We start from the raw sequence: 17,356 nt of genomic DNA, 5'->3' as shown, positions 1-17,356 counted from the left end.
TAGCCTGTTACAAGCCTAGCCAGTGACAAGCCTAGCCTGTTACAAGCCTAGCCAGTTACAAGCCTAGCCAGTGACAAGCCTAACCAATAACAAGCCTAGCCAATTTACCTTCTAGCCAATTTAACAATAAAAAACTTCATAATAGCCAGCTTAAGAGCTTCCATTCCAAATTCACTCATGCTAAAATCAAGTCTTAAGCCTTCCTAACTCAAATCTGTTCAGATATAGAACAGGGTTGAGCTCTGGCTCTTTTAGTCCCGCCTCTCAACCGTCAATCAACTGATGTACAGGTTCCTGAGCCTATTGGGCTCTATCATATCTACATTTGAAACTGTGTATGGAGTCAGCCTTCACCACATCACTGCCTAATGCATTTTAGATCATCATAGTATTATTCACTTTGGATAGTTAAGAGAAAACTTGGACGATAGCCTATCCAACACACTGGTAACCCAGAAAATGAAGGGACGACGACGTTTCGATCCGTCCTGGACCATTCTCAAGTCGAATTTAAGTCGAAACGTCGTCGTCCCTTCACCTTCTAGTGTGTGGTCTGGTCAACATTCTTCAGCCACGTTATTGTGACTCCTCGCCTGCACTGGTAACCCAGATCGCCGCGTCTCTGGAAGCGGACCAAAGACTTCCCGCCACCACACATCCACCTCATGGCGCGAGAGAGCGGCGACGCGCCTCTGGCTATGAATAAGCTCACACCTGCTCCACAATGCCACCTGCCTGAGCCGCTGTTAACCTTGAGGCACATCACCATCACCCCTGCACCTGCTGCAACAGTCTTGCTGGCTACGCTTATTATTTTCCAAGTATATGACTAGATTATAATACTAGGTGGCCGAGTTACAGCCCCGCTCCTGTGGCAGGTAAGTCAACTACGGACTCACCATAGCCCGTGCTATTTGCCCCGCTCCTGTGGCAGGTAAGTCAACTACGGACTCACTATAGCCCGTACTACCTGGAACTTTTGTTCCCAGTAGCTGAATCTAAAAACAACAACTAGATAGCCAAATAGCTTTCAGAGTAGAGCGCCCTCCCTCCACCCTGCCCGCAGGATCTATTTCTGGAGCAGGTATCATCTTCCCAGTCTTACAAGAGTACCTTGAAAGACGGGTATTCTAAGCAGTTGGATCTTCCGTGCAGAGTTCTCGCCTTACACTTCATCCCTGCCTTAAACACTTTAAACAACTACACCACAGAAATAATTTAACTTACAACCCATCTAAATAATCGAGTAAGGTCTTAGACCCGAGAAAATTTGCACCACTCTACATCATCGCTGTTCTTGAAGTCTTGAACCAAACTTAACCTAACCCTATATTCTTTAATTATATCTGCATTTATGCAACTACTCAAGACTATATGAAGGGTTACATAGTGTGTGTGTGTCAAGGAGCAGCTAGGTGTTACTCAGGTAACAGTTCCCGTGGTGTAGTTGGCAAGACTCGTCCTGGGTTCGTATCCCTGGCCGGGGAGGATTGACTGGGCGTCAATCCTTAACTGTAGCCTCTGTTTACCCAACAGTAAAATGGGTACCTGGTGGTTAAAACTATTTTACAGGTCGTATTCCTAGGAACATAGGGATTAAGGACTTGCCCGAAACGCTATGCGTGTTAATGGCTGTACAAGAAGGTTATCTTGAGATGATTTCGGGGCTTTAGTGTCCCCGCGGCCCGGTCCTCGACCAGGCCTCCACCCCCAGGAAGCAGCCCGTGACAGCTGACTAACACCCAGGTACCTATTTTACTGCTAGGTAACAGGGGGCATAGGGTGAAAGAAACTCTGCCCATTGTTTCTCGCCGGCGCCCGGGATCGATCCCGGGACCACAGTATCACAAGTCCAGCGTGCTGTCCGCTCGGCCGACCGGCTCCCCAGGATGCAGTCTTGAATGTCGTAGCTTCTCCATCTTCTGAGTTCTGTTCTGGTCATCACTTCTTCAGTCACTTTATTGTGACTCAGCGTCTGCATTGAGTCTTAGGAAACAGGACCGGAAGTCCAAAGAGGTCGGGAAGCGCTGATGTAGAACACGAGAGTGGATAAAGGTTATTGCAAACCTTCAGAAGGAACAAAATACAAATAATGTAGACGATCAAATGAACATTTCCCTCGGGCACTGCTTGCCCAAAGGTAATAAATTCCAGTGCCTAAGTTACCACCTAAAAAATTAGACTTTAATCACTGGCAGGTGCAAAGGAAAGCAAGTTGGCTCTAGTGCGTACCTGAAAAATACACAAAGAAATGCAGGCGAGGAGTCACAATAACGTGGCTGAAGAATGTTGACCAGACCGCACACTAGAAAGTGAAGGGACGACGATGTTTCGGTCCGTCCTGGACCATTCTCAAGTCGATTGTGGAACTGGACCATACTCAATCTACTTGAGAATGGTCCAGGACGGACCGAAACGTCGTCGTCCCTTCACTTTCTAGTGAGTGGTCTGGTCAACAAACAAATCAATCAATAAGTAAATAAAAACGGAAAAAAAGTGCTGTTGTGCTTAAAAGTAGCGACAAAACAACACTGACTAGAGAGTAACAGTGTAGAGCAGCCTGCACGACCACAAGAGGAGCCGAGTGTGTGTGAGTCAAAACAAACTCTCCAGAATAAAAGGTCATGAATTACCAGCGACGCCTGGGTGCATAAATGGTCTTGTGTACCAATCAGTACTTGTCACTATGGGGAAGTGAACCTAGCTCTTATGTCCCGTTTATTAACCTGCTTGATGATGTTCTGGGAGTTCTTCTACTGTCCTAAGCCCGGCCCGAGGCCAGGATTGACTTGTGAGAGCTTGGTACCTGCTTGATGAGGTTCTGGGAGTTCTTCTACTCCCCCAAGCCCGGCCCGAGGCCAGGCTTGACTTGTGAGAGCTTGGTACCTGCTTGAAGGGGTTCTGGGAGTTCTTCTACTCCCCGAGGCCAGGCTTGACTTGTGAGAGCTTGGTACCTGCTTGATGGGGTTCTGGGAGTTCTTCTACTCTCCAAGCCCGGCCCGAGGCCAGGATTGACTTGTGAGAGCTTAGTCACCTGTCTGGTCACCTGGTTGTACCTGTTGCTTTACAATTTAACTATTCTAACGTTCAAATTTGCTGTCGAATCTGGACTTGAAATTGTGGATGGAGGTGGCTTCCACAACTTGTTCTTTCAGTGCATTCCACTTATTAATCGCACCCTGTACGGGGTAGTTAACTTCTAACATACCTTCGGCTTCCTTACATTACATTCGACAATGCGTAAGTATCCACTAGGAAATTGAAACGAAAATTCCAATCGTTTTCGTTTAATTTTCCTAGTGAATACTGACGCATAACAGAATAACATGTTTTTTTGCACAGTATCTTCTATCTTCTTGAGGTTATCTTGAGATGATTTCAGGGCTTTTTAGTGTCCCCGCGGCCCGGTCCTCGACCAGGCCTCCACCCCCAGGAAGCAGCCCGTGACAGCTGACTAACACCCAGGTACCTATTTTACTGCTAGGTAACAGGGGGCATAGGGTGAAAGAAACTCTGCCCAATGTTTCTCGCCGGCGCCTGGGATCGAACCCAGGACCACAGGATCACAAGTAAATGACTCAAGTTGGGGAGAATCCCCTTTACGTCCTACAAACAACAACAGCCCGTCTGTATCACGCACGATAGGACTCGAATCCCAACACTAGTTGATGGGGGAGTCGGTGGCTGAGCGGACAGAACACTGGACGCGTGATCCTGTAGTTCCGGGTTCGATCCTGGGCGCCGGCGAGAAACAATGGGCAGAGTTTCTGTCACCCTGATGCTCCTGTTACCTAGCAGTAAATAGGTACCTGGGTGTTAGTCAGCTGTCACGGGCTGCTTCCTGGGGGTGGAGGCCTGGTCGAAGACCGGGCCGCGGGGACACTAAAGCCCCAAAATCATCTCAAGATAGGAGATACAAGTGTGTATCTCCTATCTTGAGGTTATCATGTGTGTCATCATGGTGTATCAAGTACACCAAGTTATAACTTAGTGTTATCATGTGTATCAAGTAAGAGATCATTCACATAACTAGAGATAGCGGCAGCAGCAGCGCCAAGATGCACGAACTGATATCCTTAATCTTAATGGCTATCTTGAGAAACACATCTTCTAGTCACACTACATACTGTACACACACCCAGGTAATAGCCCAAAATATCCTGTAGGAGTACAAGTACTCTTATTAATATGTATTTAATACATCAAGACAATACACAGGAACCTCTCGGACGTAGGTTCGAATCCTCGGCACGGCCCTTGTGGATTTGTTCATCAAGACAATGTTTAATATGTATTTAAAACATAAAACATTTAAAACTCAAACATTAAACCATTTTAATACAGAAAAAGTGTTAAGGAAAAGGATTTATATTTTTACTCAATCATTAATCATTATTTACACATAAAAAATATCCGTCGTTGATCGATCAAAATAAACATTTAAAGATAATACCTTTATTCAGAAAAATCACACTAACGCGATTTATAAATGAGTAAATCAGTAGGAGTCGTGATGGGGATTCGAACCCAGGCACATGCCATAGAAGCCCAGGTTGCAATCCTTTTGATCGTGTCGTGGCCTAGTTGTCAAAGGCGTGTGTTTGGGAATACCCAGAGCCTAGGTTCGAATCCCCATCACGGCTCTTAATCATTTTCTCAATAATTTTATTATTAAATTACGTAACTGTCAACAATCTGAGACAGATAGTAATAGATAAATTTGAAACTAAAAACAAATATTGTTAAATTATTCAAGTTCTATTATGCAGGAAGTACCGCACGTCTATGAGTCATCTAATAAGATTAGCAGACTTCTAGATGTTACCACTGCTAGGCTTAGGCTCGGCTACAAGTACCTCTGGCAGTTTGTAACATCTGCTGATGTAGATTTGACTAAATGTAAACTCTGTCAGCAGAACTATTCGCAAACTTTTGCGTCATTATATAATGGAATGTGAAAAAATCGCGGAATTTAGAGATAACACCATCAATAGTGTCCAAGAAATGTGTAAGTACTTCATTCATAATGTTGTACTGCCAAGAATCTTAACGAAGTATCCAAAATTTGCTTACTGTAGGTAATGCTTACTATAAGTAATTTGCTTACTGTTAGTAATATTTATATAAATGACATGACTAAAGCTGCCGGCCAGTTGGGTGGGTGTGGAGCACATGACTGTAAAGCTGCCGCCCAGTTGGGTGGGTGTGGAGCACATGACTGTAAAGCTGCCGCCCAGTTGGGTGGGTGTGCAGCACATGACTGTAAAGCTGCCGCCCAGTTGGGTGGGTGTGGAGCACATGACTGTAAAGCTGCCGGCCAGTTGGGTGGGTGTGCAGCACATGACTGTAAAGCTGCCGCCCAGTTGGGTGGGTGTGGGGCACATGACTGTAAAGCTGCCACCCAGTTGGGTGGGTGTGGAGCACATGACTGTAAAGCTGCCGCCCAGTTGGGTGGGTGTGGAGCACATGACTGTAAAGCTGCCACCCAGTTGGGTGGGTGTGGAGCACATGACTGTAAAGCTGCCACCCAGTTGGGTGGGTGTGGAGCAAGACTAGTAACTATGTGACTCACCATAGATGTAAAGTGCCTTGTATAGTGACTGTTGTGGGCCTCTTGTTGAATCACTTATGATATAAAAAAAATATATGTATATGTATTTATATAAATGATTGTAAATATATGAACATGCGTATGTAACATTAATAATTGTGTAACTAGCTTCAAAAAGAGTGTCACTAGTTTAGCTAAATGAACTATGGGGTTCAGTTCCTGAACCGATTATGAACCTCTAACTCTTTTTCACCACCACCCACGGGATGGGTATCGGGTGCATAATAAAGAAATTTAAGAAACTGAATTGGGTGTTTCTATATAAACGTTCCAGGAGGTATCGTAACGTTTATATAATCGTTACTTGGTGTATCTCATGACCCCCAGCCACAGCGGCGGTCAGCCAGAGACGAGACCCGATAGCCTAGCCTGAGCGCTTGAAGCCTAGCTCAAACCTCAAACACAACCTCATATACTGCGCCTCAACCCGAGGTCTCACCTCAGACACAACCTCAAACACCGCAGAGAAGGATTATAATTGTGTGTAATTGGTTCTACAAATAAACTTTCACTCTTTGTGTTAGGTAGGACCTTTTGGTGTCACGGTGATGTTCATTTGCCACTTGGAGGATACTGCGTGTTTATCTGTTATCAAATTATCTAACTAGTTCATCTGTGCTGGAACTTGTATTAACCTAGTTGTGCTTGTGGGGGTTGAGCTCTGCTCTTTCGGCCCGCCTCTCAACTGTCAATCAACAATCAATATGCAACACCAGCTGCAATCCGCACCTTGCGAGCATAAAACCAAAGCTATTATCATGCCTTCAGTAACTGTAGCCTAAATAACAACAGGTGTAGTACCCTAAACTACCCGTAGACTAAATAACCTGATAACAAGTATAGAAACGTCATTTAACGACACCTACAGTGATAGTCTTGGCCCATTTACTAGGCCGTGACGAAGTGGATAATATGCACGTCTTTGAGCTAAACACCGTTTAGTAGGGGACCTGACGGCTGAGTGGACAGTGCTCGGTATTCGTAGTAATAAGGTTCCGGGTACGATCCCCGGAGGAGACGGAAACAAATGGGCAGAGTTTCTTTCACGTTGATGCACCTGTTCGCCTAGCAGTAAATAGGTAGCCGAGAGTTAAGACAGCTGCTACGGGCTGCTTCCTGGGGATGTGTAACAAAAATGAGGCCTGGTCGAGGACCGGGCCGCGGGGACGCTAAGCCCCGAAATCATCTCAAGATAACCTCAAGAAGATAACCGTTTGCAGGCGAGGAGCCACAATAACGTGGCTGAAGTATGTTGACCAAACCACACGCTAGAAAGTGAAAGGACGACGACGTTTCGGTCCGTCCTGGACCATTTTCAAGTTGACTTGAGAATGGTCCAGGACGGACCGAAACGTCGTCGTCCCTTCACCTTGTAGAGTGTGGTCTGGTCAACAGATAACCGTTGCCTTTTACCAGTAACTGGATAAGAGGACTGATGGGACAGCCTCTTCCTTTGACAGGATAGACCTCGAGATAAGCATACTAGCCTTCCTGTTCCTGTACATAAACTGTACCTAACACTCTCGGGAAATGCATTCAACTCCGTCACCACCACACAAGACACCGGAGTGTAAACAAGGAAGGGTTCAGACACCATGAATACACAATGGTGCAAGGTAGAGCAGGAGAGGAACAGGAGGGCCCAGCTGGTGAGTGTTGCTTGACAACACACAGACCCACTAGCCTAGCGCCGCCAGACAGCTAGTGCGGGGGCAAGAAATAGAAGGCATGAAGTGTTGCTTGACAACACACAGACCCACTAGCCTAGCGCCGCCAGACAGCTAGTGCGGGGGCAAGAAATAGAAGGCATGAAGTGTTGCTTGACAACACACAGACCCACTAGCCTAGCGCCGCCAGACAGCTAGTGCGGGGGCAAGAAATAGAAGGCATGAAGTGTTGCTTGACAACACACAGACCCACTAGCCTAGCGCCGCCAGACAGCTAGTGCGGGGGCAAGAAATAGAAGGCATGAAGTGTTGCTTGACAACACACAGACCCACTAGCCTAGCGCCACCAGACAGCTAGTGCGGGGGCAAGAAATAGAAGGCATGAAGTGTTGCTTGACAACACACAGACCCACTAGCCTAGCGCCGCCAGACAGCTAGTGCGGGGGCAAGAAATACAAGGCATGAAGTGTTGCTTGACAACACACAGACCCACTAGCCTAGCGCCGCCAGACAGCTAGTGCGGGGGCAAGAAATACAAGGCATGAAGTGTTGCTTGACAACACACAGACCCACTAGCCTAGCGCCACCAGACAGCTAGTGCGGGGGCAAGAAATACAAGGCATGAAGTGTTGCTTGACAACACACAGACCCACTAGCCTAGCGCCGCCAGACAGCTAGTGCGGGGGGCAAGAAATACAAGGCAGGAAGAGCCAAGACCGTATCAGGTGAACCAGTTGGTGGACGGAGAAAGGAAGTGGTTGAATTTTTCTGCACTTCTGAAATATGCCAAAATTCTTGTTTTCCGTTCGCAAGTCAATTTTTTTATTTTCATTTATTTTCTGGTAAATACGAAAATATAATTATTTAGGAGAAACCGTTAATATAGAAGAGCGTATATGGTACTTGGAAGGGATGTGAATGAGGATATGAGCTGGGATTGGAGATTAGGAGGGAAGGAACTATCCAAACTGAGCTAAGTTAAAAGAACAAACTTTGGCCACATCTGCTAGTGATTACAAACTCATTTTCTATGTTATTCTTTACCAGAAGGAACTTATTACCATACATTAAGTTAATAGCTGAGGAAATGTCTATATGAAGTTGACGATATTGAACTTATTTTGTGTTCAGCGGAACAAACCCCGATCTCCTAAGCATGTGGATATTCTATGCAGTCTGTGTTAACCGGGGAGCCGGTTGGCCGAGCGGACAGCACCCTGGACTCGTGATCTTGTGGTTCCGGGTTCGATCCCAGGCGCCGGCGAGAAACAATGGGCAGAGTTTCTTTCACCCTATGCCCCTGTTACCTAGCAGTAAAATAGGTACCTGGGTGTTAGTCAGCTGTCACGGGCTGCTTCCTGGGGGTGGAGGCCTGGTCGAGGACCGGGCCGCGGGGACACTAAAAAGCCCCGAAATCATCTCAAGATAGCCTCAATATAACCGGTTTTATTCCCAGTGGTTTCTTTACGGAAGGTGGGTGGCCTCCACTAAACATTCATTGGGTGCGCGCGCAAAACAAATGATAGTGAGGAATTCTAGGGGGGGGAGGGCATTATCACAGCAATCACTGTTCCCATATTGATATATATCATTGTAACTGATGATGATGAAGCTAATCATCGCGTACAGGAATATTCCAGCCTCCCCAAAAAAATATCTATGTGCTCTATATTAGACGAAGATTGAAATTTTAATTTCCATAGTTACTTAGGGGGACCAAGTAAATTATAGAATTTATTCCTTGTCGAAAGAAACACAAGCCTATTAATATGAGATTAAGTTATCACTGTCTGAAGACTTAGGGTTTAAAAGCCTGTTATGGAGTCAGTATTAATTATTACACTACAGTATTATTATGATTGTCATACTCCTCAACATATTGAGGAGTATATTGAGAGTTAGGCTAGGCTAGGACTCTTGGTTTTGAATTGTTGTGGTACATTTCTTGCCTTAATTCCTTCATTCGAATGAAGTCCTTAATTGTGTAGGATATTGTATACATGCCATTGTATAAGGTTGTTAAATAAACTATTCTTGAGCAGATTTGGGTCTGTAATAACCCTTATGCGACTTTTAGACGAGACATACAGTCTAAATCTTTATCTTGGTTAGATCTTGATTGCTAGTGGTGCTGTTTGAGTTAGGATTCTAGTTGCAAACTTGCAAGTTCAAAGTTTCCTTGCAAATGTAAGTGTTCGGCTCTATTTTGTACAGTTTCGAAGGGTTTAAATCTTGTTATGTGATCAGTGCCTGGGCAGCGTAGTGGAGGAAGAATCTGATTGTGCGAGTATATTGTGTTTGGCGCTGATGTCGAGTCCGAATGTAACTAATGCTAAGTTAAATTAGGCCTTTGTGTGTGCGCGTGTACTCACCTAATTGCTACTATGAGGCCCGAGCTTCAGCTGCTGAGCCACAGCTCTTAATCTTTAATAGACTGACGTGCTGACCCCCGTGTCTATAACGCCATTGTTCAATGTTGGAACGCATGCGCATACGATCGTAAAGTTCAAGGTCCAGTCAAGAAGAAGTCTGGCATTATCATCACTCCAAGACCTGCTTGATGGGGTTCTGTGGGTTCTTCTACTCCCCAAGCCCGGCCCGAGGCCAGGCTTAACTTGTGAGAGCTTGGTACCTGCTTGATGGGGTTCTGGGAGTTGTTCTACTCCCTAAGCCAGGCCCGAGGCCAGGCTTGACTTGTGAGAGTTTGGCCCATCGGCGTAGCCAGAATGCTTGCGATGTGTAAGCGACATTAAAGCAAGTGTGGTATCAAGTTCCCAGCACACTACAGAGGAGCCCTTATCCTGCTAGCGGTGCATCACTCCCTCCACACAGTTATATCATTAACAATTCAACACCATAATTTAAGGAACCAGGGGCCAGATTCACGAAGCAGTTACGCAAGCACTTACGAACGTGTACATCTTTCCTCAATCTTTGACGGCTTTGGTTACATTTATTAAACAGTTTACAAGCATGAAAACTTGCCAATCAACTGTTGTTATTGTTATAAACAGCCTCCTTGTGCTTCGGAGCTCATTAACTTTTAATAATTGTAAACAAAGCCGCCAAAGATTGAGAAAAGATGGACAAGTTCGTAAGTGCTTGCGTAACTGCTTCGTGAATCTGGCCCCAGTTCTCTAGGGAACAGGGTGCAAAATAAAAACAAAAAGCAGCGCCATGTGTACTCAATTATGCTTATGGGGGTTCAACTTCAGCTCTTTGGTCCTATTCTCAACTGCCATTCAATTGATGTAAAGGTTTCCGAGCCTATTGGGCTCTATCAGATCTACATTTGAAACTGTGTATGGAGTCAGCCTCCACCACATTACTTCCTAGTGCATTCCATTTCTTCCCTACTCTGACACTGAACAAATTCTTTCTAATGTTTCTGCGGCTCATTTGGGTACTAAATTTCCACCTGTGTCCCAGTGATCGTATATCACCCAAATAGACTGTCTATCTACCCTATCAATTCCTCTGAAAATCTTATAGGTGGTAATCATGTCTCCGCTAACTCTAGTCCTCCAGTGATGTGAGGTATAATTCCTGTAGCCTTTCCTTGTAGCTCATACCTCTCACCTCCGAGACTAGTCTGGTAGCATACCTCTGAACTTTCTCTAACCGTCTTGCGTTTGTCTAGACATGGACTCCACCCTAGAGCCGCATACTCCAGAACTGGTCTGACGTCTGTGATATACAAGCTTCTGAATTACTTCTTACACAAAGTTTCTGAAGGCAGATCTTATGTTGCCCAACCTAGCATATGCCTTCCCTAAATCAAGGCAACACTTTTAAGTTTCAATGAATATCTTGTATATATCTTTTGGAAGCTGGAAGCCATTGGGCAGCAGCATTCTCAAGCTATCACATGTACCCACATGAGCCACAGGGACGTTAGAAGGAACTTTTTCAGTGTCAGAGTAGTTAACAAATGGAATGCATTAGGCAGTGATGTGGTGGAGGCTGACTCCATACACAGTTTCAGATGTAGATATGATAGAGCCCAATAGGCTCAGGAACCTGTACACCAGTTGATTGACAGTTGAGAGGCGGGACTAAAAGAGCCAGAGCTCAACCCCCGCAAGCACAACTAGGCGAATACACAGTTCAGCCAGGAGGTGACAGATAAACTGCTTTCCTGTGAAGATTTAGCATCTTGCGTGACAAATGTTGCCAGATACGCTGGCAGTTACATACTGGCAACGATATATCATCATATTTTAACATTCACAAAGAGCCAATTCAATTTCTCTCTTTATTATGCACCCCATACCCATCCCGTGGGCGGTGGTGTAAAGGATTACAGATACCTGGTTGATACCTGGTTGATGGGGTTCTGGGAGTTCTTCTACTCCCCAAGCCCGGCCCGAGGCCAGGCTTGACTTGTGAGAGTTTGGTCCACCAGGCTGTTGCTTGGAGCGTCCCGCAGGCCCACATACCCACCACAGCTCGGCTGACCCGGAACTTCTCTTAGAAAACCGTCCAGTTTCCTCTTGAAGATGTCCACAGAGGCACATAATCGGTTCAGGAACTGAACCCTCTAGCCAGAGCTCAATCCCCGCAAGCACAATAAGGCGAGTACATCTCTTGGTTTAGTTCAAAACTCCTTCACATGCAAATAAATTTACATTTTCTATAACCAACATAAATTTTGACCGTTTCTATAAAACTACCAAAACCGTATATACTTACCAGAAAAAAAGTTAATGTGCTACACAAGTACGATTCGCTAATCGTTATTAATAATTTGTTCAGAATTCCGTGCTTTATTGACTCTTTAGTCTCTATTAGTAAGCTGGTGAGCTACACATTTTACTGTTCATTTAAACCTCACTAGGAAACCTCCGTTGTTGTAAGCCTCAGTGTGTAGACTAGAGGCCAGATTCACGAAGCAGTTACGCAAGCATTCACGAACCTGGGGCCAGATTCACGAAGCAGTTACGCCAGCACTCACGAACCTGTACATCTTTTCTCAATCTTTGGCGGCTTTGTTTACAATTATTAAACAGTTAATGAGCTCCGAAGCACCAGGAGGCTGTTTATAACAATAACAACAGTTGATTGGCAAGTTTTCATGCTTGTAAACTGTTTAATAAATGTAACCAAAGCCGTCAAAGATTGAGGAAAGTTGTACACGTTCGTAAGTACTGGCGTAACCTCTTTGTGAATCTGGCCCCAGGTTCGTAAGTGCTGGCGTAACTGCTTCGTGAATCTGGCCCCAGGTTCGTGAGTGCTGGCGTAACTGCTTTGTGAATCTGGCCCCAGGTTCGTGAGTGCTGGCGTAACTGCTTTGTGAATCTGGCCCTAGGCTAGTATGACCATGAGTACTTCTCTCTACGATTCATGCAGCGGAAACCTAAATATCAAAACAAAACAGACTTCAAACATTTATTTATATACAAGAAGGTGTATTGCGTTAGAGTACAGAGGCTTGAAGTTTTACATTGTTGTAAAGCCACTAGCACGCGCAGCGTTTTGGGCAGAATGCAAGATAGTTTTCGCAAGTTTCGCAAGACTACGGGGACCAGATTCTTTAAGCAGTTATGCAAGCACTTACGAACCTGGGGCCAGATTCACGAAGCAGTTACGCAAGCACTTACGAACCTGGGGCCAGATTCACGAAGCAGTTACGCAAGCACTTACGAACCTGGGGCCAGATTCTTTAAGCAATTACGCAAGCACTTACGAACCTGGGGCCAGATTCACGAAGCAGTTACGCAAGCACTTACGAACCTGGGGCCAGATTCACGAAGCAGTTACGCAAGCACTTACGAACCTGGGGCCAGATTCACGAAGCAGTTACGCAAGCATTTACGAACCTGGGGCCAGATTCACGAAGCAGTTACGCAAGCACTTACGAACGTGTACATCTTTTCCTCAATCTTTCACGGCTTTGGTTACATTTATTAAACAGTTTACAAGCATGAAAACTTGCCAATCAACTGTTGTTATTGTTATAAACAGCCTCCTGGTGCTTCGGAGCTCATTAACTGTTTAATAATTGTAAACAAAGCCGGCAAAAGATTGATAAAAGATGTACAGGTTCGTAAGTGCTGGCGTAACTGCTTCGTGAATCTGGCCCCAGGACGCAAGGCTATTACTTCCCACAAACTCGACTCTTGACCACATGCTGTAAGGTTAATAAAGCATGCTTTAACCTTAGTCAAGTCCTGCGTGCCTGAGCGTGTCTTTACTAAATATGATAACTAATATATCTGACATTTGCAAAAATGACTCACATTAGCAATTATTGTGATCATATGAGTAATGTGCGTTATTTACCGCCCCCACCGGACGAGGCTGGTGTGTATGATTAAGTTATGAAACTAGCTCACTATATACCTTAGTTACTTACCTGACCAGACCACACACTAGACAGTTTTTTTTTATTATTATTATTTTCTACCACAAACGTGGCAACACATTTACAATGCTAACCAGCATATATACATTTTCTTCTGTCCTCCATGGACAGGGTTAGAGATGTGTTAAACATATAGTTCAAGGGTTTATTGAACAATCAACCACAGAAGGTGATTCGGTGCTTTTAAAATGCTAAGCTAACCTACATACGTAAATACTAGACAGTGAAGGGACGACGACGTTTCCTGCTTGATACCTAGTCTTTGGTCCCGCCTCTCAACAGGTGTACAGATTCCTGAGGCCGCTCCAAGCAACAGCCTGGTGGACCAAACTCTCACAAGTTAAGCCTGGCCTCGGGCCGGGCTTGGGGAGTAGAAGAACTCCCAGAACCCCATCAAGCAGGTATCAAGCTTCTCAAGCTCTATCATATCTACATTTGAAATTGTATATGGAGTCAGCCTCCACCACATCACTGCCTAATGCATTCCATTTACTAACTCTGACACTGAAAAAGTTCTTTCTAATGTGTGAGTGTTGAGTTGTGTGGTGCGCCCTGGCCCAGTGTTGCAACACTTGCAGCTTGGGTGGCAGGTCATAACACAGCCGTGGAGCTTGTATCTACATCATATACTGTTACACGGATCGTATCCCCCTACACAAAAGACAAAGGGACCAATATACCACTCAAGGTATGATGTTACAGCTGTCGATATCGAGGCAAAAGGGAACATGTCGCACCAAGGAATACTTAAGGTGCCTGGGTACGTCTACTTAATGACGGTCTTGGTACCTGGTTGATACCTGGTTGATGGGGTTCTGGGAGTTCTTCTACTCCCCAAGCCCGGCCCGAGGCCAGGCTTGACTTGTGAGAGTTTGGTCCACCAGGCTGTTGCTTGGAGCGGCCCGCAGGCCCCACATACCCACCACAGCCCGGTTGGTCCGGCACTCCTTGGAGGAATAAATCTCCACGGTACCTAAATTTACCCGAGGGCCACTAATACCACTAATACTTCCTGTCCTCGTCGAGGCCGACGGCTTGTCAAAAGGTTCTCCTCCCCATTTGCCCTGAGGTACATCTACTTAGCGAGGAGATTGGGCTTAAGATAGATCAATTAAGGCACGCGTTTGGCGCCAAGGTAGGCCTACTATGAAGAAATAGGTGTGGCATCCCACACTGAGGTAATTATTCATTGTGGTGTAATTCTGTGCTAGTCAGTACAAGTATCAGCAGTATAAGGCAGGCAGAATAATGTGTGGTACACGTCTGATCAATAACACTTCTGTAATGGTAAGACAAGGGTACACAAGGTACATGGGTTGGTGTGCAGGAGACGGTACACCACAGGGAGGAGGCAGGTACACCACATGGAGGAGGCAGGTACACCACAGGGAGGAGGCAGGTACCACCAGGTACACCACAGGGAGGAGGCAGGTACCACCAGGTACACCACAGGGAGGAGGCAGGTACCACCAGGTACACCACAGGGAGGAGGCAGGTACCACCAGGTACACCACAGGGAGGAGGCAGGTACCACCAGGTACACCACAGGGAGGAGGCAGGTACCACCAGGTACACCACAGGGAGGAGGCAGGTACCACCAGGTACACCACAAGCAGCCAGGTACCACCAGGTACACCACAGGGAGGCAGGTACCACCAGGTACACCACAGGGAGGAGGCAGGTACGTGGGTGTTCAGGTAACCAATCAGGTGAAGGGTACAGGTGAACAGTCCCCCAAACACCACGCTATCGAGACGTATTTGGCGGAAAAAAAACAGCTGACGAGGGGTCAATGCGGTCGTAATCAGCTGTTGTTGTTGTGGTAGTAGCCGTAGTAGCACTTACCCTTGCAGGTATTTATGAATGAAGGTGTCTGGTCGAGGGATAGTCTGGTGCTGGTCGCTGCCAAGACCTTGCGACCCGCCTGGCTGCGAGATCTGGCGAATTAGACCCACAAATTTCTTTTTCAAAGACGGTCCGGAGCTGTTTCGACTCATCTTGATGACTAGGAGAGAAATCAAACGGTAACGTCTTTTACAAATGTCGGTATTAGTGTAATTTAACAGAGCTCATTGCCCCCCCGACGACAAAAAATTATGACACCGCTCCCCCTCACAGTCTGATCTCGACTGTTTTGATTATGGCGAGATGCTGCCTTTCGTCTTCACATTGAAGTTGTCGTACTTTACATCAACCACATTTGTCCTCTTCTCCACAGAGATTCCTTAATATTCCCTCAACAATATGTTATTTTAGCTCGATACTAGATTATAATATTCAATTTGTAAAGATATACAAGATGATAATACTGTGGAGGTTAATGTTTGTACAGGAGGCAGGGAGGTTATCGTGGTACTTGTGTTGATATGCTGCACCAGGTGAGCCCGTTTTCTATACCCTGGAGACGGTGTTGGGGTGTCTCGCCTAGTTCATCCGCATTTTTTATTCATACTTAAATAATTCCATTCATTGTGTCGGGGGACAGGAAGCCAGAGTGTATTCATACACGTTTTGGCTTTTTTTTAATCGAGGTCATCTTCCCCCCCTCTCCCCCAAGGCCGAATTACTGACCCCCACCCAGGATGGAACCCCTGGTCCACAGGACTATGTATCCAGCGTGCTGTCCACTCAGCCACCGGCGCCCAGTAGATGTGTTCGTACCCAAAATATGACAGATTAACTAAAGCAACATATCCCTAACTGTTGTATAATTTAATTCATTCATTGTGTCGGGGACAGGAGGCCAGAGTGTATTGACTTGTACACTTCACAAGACAATTGTAACATGTTGTAGTTGAAGTCAAGTGCAGTTACTCGATGACAATTATTAATTGTAAAGTTGAAGGTTATTTCATGTAGACGACATATTACATCTTGACCTCTGAATGTGTAACCTAAACCTGACGAGTTTACCCAAATTTTGCTCGTAATTGTGTTTCACAGCGGGGAGCCGGTCGGCCGAGCGGACAGCACGCTGGACTTGTGATCCTGTGGTCCTGGGTTCGATCCCAGGCGCCGGCGAGAAACAATGGGCAGAGTTTCTTTCACCCTATGCCCCTGTTACCTAGCAGTAAAATAGGTACCTGGGTGTTAGTCAGCTGTCACGGGCTGCTTCCTGGGGGTGGAGGCCTGGTCGAGGACCGGGCCGCGGGGACACTAAAGCCCCGAAATCATCTCAAGATAACCTCAAGATAAGAAGATAGCCTATAAGCCGCTCGATGACGATAGTAAATCAAGGACTTTATCAAAACTTTGCAAAGATGAAATAAAGCGAAACATGCATTAGCTATGAACAAATCCACAAGGGCCGTGACGAGGGTTCGAACGGGTCCGAGAGGGTCCCAGACGCTGCCTTAATTTGATGCATCACGCTATTGTGATTTCTGTGTGTAATGCATTAGCTATTCAGACAGGTCATTGGTACGTATATAAGCCAGTTCAAACAACTTAAATGGCCCCCTCGCTCCTGTGCCAGGTAAGTCCACTACGGGCTCACCATAGCCCGTGCTACTTGGAACTTTTATTCCGAGTAGCTGAATTTAAAACAACAAAACAACTTAAATGAAAACCTGCCTAACACCCTAAGGTACCCAGCCTAGCCCCATTCAACCCCCTATTAAACGTAACCTTTCCTAATCAAGCCTAATCCCACTCAAACTAATTGAACCTAACCTAATCTAACCCAGCCCAGCCTCACTTAACTAGTCTTAATTG

General features: G+C 45.8%; 1 protein-coding gene across 1 annotated transcript in view; it reads right to left on the bottom strand.

Moving 5' to 3' along the window:
• The window catches only part of LOC138370257 (uncharacterized), a 79,414-nt gene extending 63,647 nt beyond the window's left edge, over window positions 1-15,767 (bottom strand). The window contains exon 1 of the mRNA XM_069334265.1: window positions 15,488-15,767. Coding sequence (XP_069190366.1) covers window positions 15,488-15,639 — 152 coding nt within the window. The 5' untranslated portion in view covers window positions 15,640-15,767. The remainder of the gene's footprint in view (window positions 1-15,487) is intronic.
• Between the last annotated feature and the right edge of the window lie 1,589 nt (window positions 15,768-17,356).

This window comes from Procambarus clarkii, chromosome 4 (genome assembly GCF_040958095.1).
Source record: "Procambarus clarkii isolate CNS0578487 chromosome 4, FALCON_Pclarkii_2.0, whole genome shotgun sequence".
Lineage (NCBI taxonomy): Eukaryota > Metazoa > Arthropoda > Malacostraca > Decapoda > Cambaridae > Procambarus > Procambarus clarkii.
The sequence above is the reverse complement of the archived record's forward strand: the minus strand, read 5'-3'. Positions and strand labels throughout refer to the sequence as shown.